We start from the raw sequence: 6,975 nt of genomic DNA on the forward strand, positions 1-6,975 counted from the left end.
AATTTACAGGTTCTGCTTTGCAGAGGTTCTTTCACAAGAAAGGGATACGTCACACAGTGACTTCACCCAATCAGAGGGGGAAGGCAGAGCTCCGATGTGAGGCTCTGGTCCAGACTGCAAAGGTGTTGCTGAAGGAGTCTGGGTTGCCACCAAAGTTTTGGCTGGAGGCAATCAGGTATGTGAGCTTCACCTGGAATCGGACCTACAATTCAGTGGTAGGTGACACACCGTTTGGCTTGTTGCATGGCAGGAAACCCCAGATTCATTTTTTGCGCAAGTTTGGGTCGGAAGCATCTGTGCCAGTGACTAAAGTTTTGCAGGGGCCAGATGGATCCAAGTTCCGGAAAATGATCTTCTGTGGGTATGAGCCAGCAGCGCATGCATGGAGGTTTGCGTTCCCATCAGGTGATCAGAGTAAACTGCTGATCAGCAAACACGCTGAGTTCTATGAGCAGGATGAAAAGTCACAGGCTGCTGTCAAGCGTGATGCTCTTTCAGAATGTCTTTCTGGTTCAGAACAGGAAGATTCTGAGGGGGAGGAAGAAGAGGCTGAGTCTGCTGATGACGATCAGGTCACTGATCAAGGTCTGAAGCAGGGTGGGGCATCTCCACAAGTTGTTAAAAGGGAGGCCAAGAGTGAGCCCAGTTCTCCTGTGAGTGTAATGGAGAGGATTCGAAAACGCTTTAAGTCAGAGGGGGAATCCCATGATGCTGAGGACACAGTTCCTGGTGGTAGTGAGTCAGAGGTAACATCTGAGTTTGTGCCCAGGCGATCCAGTCGCACAACGAAGGGTGTTCCACCGGAAAGATACCAAGCCACAGGTGCGTTGGTAAGTTTCGCACAGTGTGAACCTGAGAGTTACGTGGATGTTCCACAAGTATTGTCAGAATGTGTGGCAGAGGGGGTATGGGAGTTGGAACTTAAGAGGTTAAGTTGTTCCCATGATGCCTCAGCATTCTGACGTCAGTTTTAGAAGCTGGGAGGAGCTTTCCTGTCTGTTCCTCTCCGATCGTTGAGAGAGAGAGGGAGTTTGCCATGTCTGCGAGAAGTCCTGGAAATATCTGAGAAAATGATGCAATAAAAGAGCTGTAAATGGACATTACTGTGCTCTGTGTGTTTGTGGGAAACTAAGTGACAAGTTGCTGCTGTGTTTTACTCTGCTGGGCGTGACGGAGAAGAAGGAGCAGAATCGCGCAGAGGAAGTGTGCCGGACCTGCCGAAGCTGCTATAAAGAGCTAATTGCCGATAGTAAATCAATTAGCACGTCACGGACTAATCAAGACACCTACAGGATTTGCTGTGACAACTATTAATAAAGATACAAGAAAAGGGAGGAGGAGGTCATAGAAAGAAGGTAATGAAAGTGGAGAATTTGAAAATGATGGTTTTCTTTTTTCTTTCTCTTTTTCTGTTTTGTCTTTTCTTTGTAATTTTTTTAACAAATATTTTTTCAATAAATATCATTTTTTTTAAAAAAAGAGATACACAGCTGTTCTTATGGACAGCAGCCCTGCATTCCCCCTTAATGTTGTTGTTTAGTCGTTTAGTCGTGTCCGACTCTTCGTGACCCCATGGACCAGAGCACGCCAGGCACTCCTGTCTTCCACTGCCTCCTGCAGTTTGGTCAGACTCATGTTTGTAGCTTCGAGAACACTGTCCAACCATCTCGTCCTCTGTCATCCCCTTCTCCTTGTGCCCTCCATCTTTCCCAGCATCAGGGTCTTTTCCAGGGAGTCTTCTCTTCTCATGAGGTGGCCAAAGTATTGGAGCCTCAGCTTCACGATCTGTCCTTCCAGTGAGCACTCAGGGCTGATTTCCTTCAGAATGGATACGTTTGATCTTCTTGCTGTCCATGGGACTCTCAAGAGTCTCCTCCAGCACCACAATTCAAAAGCATCAATTCTTCGGCGATCAGCCTTCTTTATGGTCCAGCTCTCACTTCCATACCTCACTACTGGGAAAACCATGGCTTTAACTATACAGACCTTTGTTGGTAAGGTGATGTGTCTACTTTTTAAGATGTTTTCTAGATTTGCCATCACCTTTCTCCCAAGGAGCAGGCGTCTTTCCCCCTTAATACATAGTTCTGACTTTTGCATCCTATTGAGTCTGGTAGGATCAGGCCCTTTACTTAACAAAATGCCATGAACTGGAGTGTTGAAATTACCAAGAAATTCTTTGTCGTTTTGACACAGCCAGGAAATTCAAAGCAGACACTTGGGCTTTTTTTGAGTTTAGACCTTGCAAGAAAGAAAGAAAGACGAAGTCACACAATACAATCAATTATGGTAATAGGCAGCGACAGGCTTAACAGAATAACCTGGCTTTTATCAGTCTGAGTTAAAGTCCTAATGTTATTTAAATGCAGATGTCTATTTCCCCCTTCTTCATACACTTACTTAATTCCCATTCATGGCCAAAAGAACAAGCTGTCAAAGGGGATTGTGTAGTTGTCTTCATCAGACATACTGAAGGCTGAGCGTGAACATACTTCTGTTGAAGAGAGTTCAGAAATAATTAAATTCATTCTACCTTGATGGAGGGTAGTACTCTAGATCAGCGTTTCCCAACCGCTGTTCCGCGGCACAGTAGTGTGCCGTGGAACTTTGCCTTGTGTTCCGCGTGGAGGCGGCCAAGTCGGGCGGTGAGAGGCGGGGCGGCGGCAGCGAGCACATGCGGGGCTGCGAGCGAGCGAGCTCCCACCATCGCCGCTCGCTACCGGGCCTGCGCATCCGCTCGCTAGTGAGCGGGGAATCCCATCCGCCCCCACGTGAGGGGGAATCCCATCCCAGCCCCCGCGAGAGCAGGGGAATCCCATCCGGCCACGCCTCCTGGCCAGCCAATCGGCTGGCTGGAGGGGGCGTGGCTTACCCTTTTTAGGGCCGGAGCAGAGGGGGCTCGCCCTCTCTTCTCCGGCTAGCCCCATCGCCGCTCGCTATTGCCGCTACGAGGTGCCGCTACTGGGCCTGCGCCTGCTCGGCAAGCACACGTGGGGCGGCGAGCGAGCGAGCTCCCACGTCCGACGGCACCAGGCAGGGGCCCTTGGCCGTGCCGGTGCCCACCGTGCCCGCCTCCGCCCAGGAGGGCGGCAAGCAGCCACCGCCACCCCCGCCGCTGCCCAGCAACCGCGCCGCCACCCCCGGCTCCCCGCGGCGGGTGATCGTGCAGGGTGATCGACGGGCGAGCTGCTCCGCTGCCTGGGGGACTTCGTGTGCCGCCGCTGCTACCACATCGCCGCTCGCTACTGGGCCTGCGCGTGCGCGATCGCGCCTTCGGGATTCCCTTCAGCAGGCATCAAGCAGCCTGCCTCCCTGCTTTTTCTAATTAAGGGAACCTCCACTCTCCTGCCCCTCGGTGTTTCTCACCCCAAAGCCTTGTGGGCAGCAGGAAGTGGGGCTGTCCTGCCTCTACCCCACGCCGGGTGGCTGCTGACACGTCCCTTGGGCAGGAGAGGCATCCGGCTGGATGAAGGCAGCGACGCCGGGGGAACGGAACAGCACGGCAGGTCTGAGTTGGCGCCTGGAAGGACACAGACTGCTTCATGTAGCTGCATTCAACAGCTCCGAGGCTGGCAGGTGAGTGCGTGCACTCCTCTCTCTCATTTTATTTAATGTGCATTTTAGAAGCATGTGGAAATATCCTGCGTCATCAACCACTTTGGGGAAAGTGTGCGTGTGTGTGTTTGGGGCTAGATTTCATGCATGCCTTTTTTTTTAAGTTCTCTTCCTTCTTCATCCACATTCACCCCCCAAAAGGCCATTTTCTGTGTGCTGAATAAATTCTGCAACTCAAACGGCACGAGGTGCCAATGCATCGGGGCTGAGGAATTTATTCTGCTTGCATTTTGATGTCTAAATGTTGTATTTTAATCTTGTTTTTAAGTTATATTTCAATCAACTTGTTTTTTATTATTGTTTCTATTGCAATCGACTTATTTTTTATTATTTATTATATTTCAGTCGACTTGTTTTTTAATTTGTTGTTAGCCGCCCTGAGCCCAGTCTTGGCTGGGGAGGGCGGGGTATAAATAAAATTTATTTGGGAAAGATGGTTTAGGTATGTCCAAGCAGGCTTGATAGCAAAAACTGTTTCTCACAAACTTAACAGCGTATACAGCCATTAAGTGACAGTGGCCTTATTACAGTCTTTTTCAACCGCTGTTAGTGTTTTTCAACCTTTTTAGGTTTTCTGTAAACTGGGGAAGACATCCATGTTGGAAGTTCAATTCCTTGCTTAGCCATGAAGCTCAATGGAAATTGCCTTGCTCTTGCCCTCTCTAATCCAGTGTTTTTCAACCGCTGTTCCGCGGCAGTGCCTCGGGGACCTCGTGGCTTCCGCTATTGCGTGTGCTGCCATCACTCTTCCCGCCATTCCCATGTATAATTCGTGCCCGTAGTACAGGCAGTAAGAACTGTTCTGTATAACGACCACCCCGCCTCTCCCACCCCATCTAAGCCCATTTTTTTTCCTTTGCAGAAATGAGCCGCTGAATTGAGCTCACACAGTATGCATGTTTTTGCCTGGCTGTGATTGGTCCGGACTCAAGCCTTGACCTATCACAGTAGGACATCATCTTCCGACTTCCTTCCCGCCCGAGCACATAGACCAGGACTCAGCGGGAGTCGGCACTGCAGAGAGGCCGGATACTGGAGTGATGGAAAAGTTTTTGAAAAGAAAAGAACTGGACTCTGAACAAAATTTGGAGCCAGATGAGAGGCCAAGTACGAGTGGGCATGAAAAGAAAGCAAAGATGGTTAGCTCAAGCAAATTCTCTGTCACAAGGCAATATAGCGAAAGCTATATTTCATTTGGATTTACTTTCACCGGAGATGCAAACCAACCAACTCCACTGTGCGTGGTGTGTGGTGAAAAGCTAGCTAACAGTGCTATGGTCCCAAGCAAACTTAAACGCCATCTCCAAACGAAACACCCTTCGCTTAAAAACAAGAATGTGGACTATTTTGTTCGCCTGCGTGAAAACACGGAGAAACAGGCAACTCTCCTGAGACAAACCTCAAAGGTAAATGAAAGAGCTCTTAAAGCTAGCTATCACGTTGCTGAACTTATAGCCAAGACAAAAAAGTCGCACACTGTGGCAGAGACATTAATACTTCCCGCCTGCAAAGCTATTGTAGAGGAGATGCTCGGACCTGAAGCAGCTAAGGAAATAGCCAAGGTCCCTCTCTCAAACAACACAATTTCCAGACGTATTGATGACATGTCTGCAGACATTGAAAGTGTGGTTTTGGAAAAGATCCATAGCAGTGAGAAATTTGCATTACAACTGGACGAGTCTACTGATATCAGTGGACATGCTCAACTCTTGGCCAATGTGCGTTTTGTTGATGGTGATGCAATTAGAGAAAACTTCTTTTTCTGCAAGGCATTGCCAGAAAAAGCAACAGGAGAAGAAATTTTTCGGGTCACATCAGAATACCTTGAACAAGGAGGACTTAAGTGGGAAAACTGCATAAGTGTCTGCACCGATGGAGCTGCAGCCATGGTCGGGCACACCAAAGGCTTTGTAAGCAGAGTGAAGGAAAGAAATCCAAATGTTATTGTTACGCATTGTTTTTTGCACCGTGAGACCCTCGTAGCCAAGACTTTACCAGCAGACCTAGTTCATGTGTTGGATGATGTTGTGCGCATGGTAAACTTTGTAAAGTCACGACCCGTGAAAAGTCGCATATTTGCAGCTTTGTGTGAGGAGATGGGAGCGAAGCATAAAACCTTGCTGTTTCATACGGAGGTCCGGTGGTTGTCGCGTGGCAAGGTCTTGGTTCGTGTGTATGAGCTGCGGGAGGAACTTAAAGTGTTTCTGACAAATGAGAGGACAGATTACGCAAAACTGCTTGCAAGTGATGAGTGGTGTGCAAGGCTGGCATACCTGGCAGATATATTTCATCATCTGAATGAACTGAACACACGAATGCAAGGCCGAAATGAAAACCTGCTTACAAGTACAGATAAAATAAATGGATTCCGTGCAAAGCTGCAACTCTGGCATCAACACGTGGAAAGTGGCAATCTTGAAATGTTCACACTCACCAAGCAATGGCAAGGTGTTCACACTGCTGCACTGTGTGAGATAATAGCTAAACATTTAAAAACTCTCGAGGGGAAGTTGTCATTTTATTTCTCTTCAGTCTCCACTGAATGCCTTGACTGGGTTAGGGACCCTTATAGCTCAGCATCAGTTGGTGGAAAGGACATGACTTTACAGGAGCAGGAGGAACTAACTGAACTGAGACAAAATCGTGGTTTCAAGCTAAGATTTGCTGATCTACCTTTGGACAGTTTTTGGTTGGAAACTGCCAAGGAGTTCCCCCTTCTGGCAAACAAAGCTATTTTGACATTGCTCCCATTTTCCACTACATATCTCTGTGAGTTGAGCTTTTCAAGCATGATTGCTATAAAAACTAAATACAGAGAGAGACTGAGAGCTGTTGACGAAGAGCTACGTGTGTGTCTTTCTTCGATTCCAGCCAGAATATCAGCTTTGTGTTCAGCCAAACAGGCCCAGGTTGCGCACTGAATCAAGTATTTTATAATTTTTCATATTTCTGTTTACTTACCATTTCATAATAAAGTAATTATAAAATACTTTCTTTGTGTTTATTTGATTCCTATTAAAGAGAGTTACTTTATATATAGTCAATATAGGCAAAGAGTTAATTTTAAAAACATTTTCTAATGGTGGTGTGCCTCGAGATTTTTTTCATGAAACAAGTGTGCCTTTGCCCAAAAAAGGTTGGGAAACACTGCTCTAGATGAGTCTGAAGATGCTCTTCCCAGTTCAAATGAGTCATATATATATAAAGCAAAATCATTAATGTCAATAGCAAACAATGAACTTCTCCTTTTCTAGTGTTTCATCTTTTGAAAATGAAGGGGAAAAGATTAATTCTGAGCGTATGAAAGGCACAATTTGTATAGGACTGATGCAATAATTATATCAAGTACTTTCAGGTGAT

The 6,975-nt window shown here is 47.1% G+C and overlaps 1 protein-coding gene across 1 annotated transcript; it reads left to right on the forward strand.

Moving 5' to 3' along the window:
• Positions 1–3,247: 3,247 nt before the first annotated feature.
• LOC310713759 (zinc finger BED domain-containing protein 5-like) lies at positions 3,248–6,604 on the forward strand. The gene is made up of 2 exons (XM_083518254.1): positions 3,248–3,576; positions 4,478–6,604. Exon 2 carries the CDS (start codon positions 4,656–4,658, stop codon positions 6,534–6,536), a length of 1,881 nt encoding a protein of 626 aa, XP_083374380.1. The 5' UTR covers positions 3,248–3,576; positions 4,478–4,655; the 3' UTR covers positions 6,537–6,604.
• The last annotated feature ends 371 nt before the right edge of the window (positions 6,605–6,975 follow it).

Source organism: Podarcis liolepis (assembly GCF_965112155.1).
Source record: "Podarcis liolepis genome assembly, chromosome: 8".
NCBI lineage: Eukaryota > Metazoa > Chordata > Lepidosauria > Squamata > Lacertidae > Podarcis > Podarcis liolepis.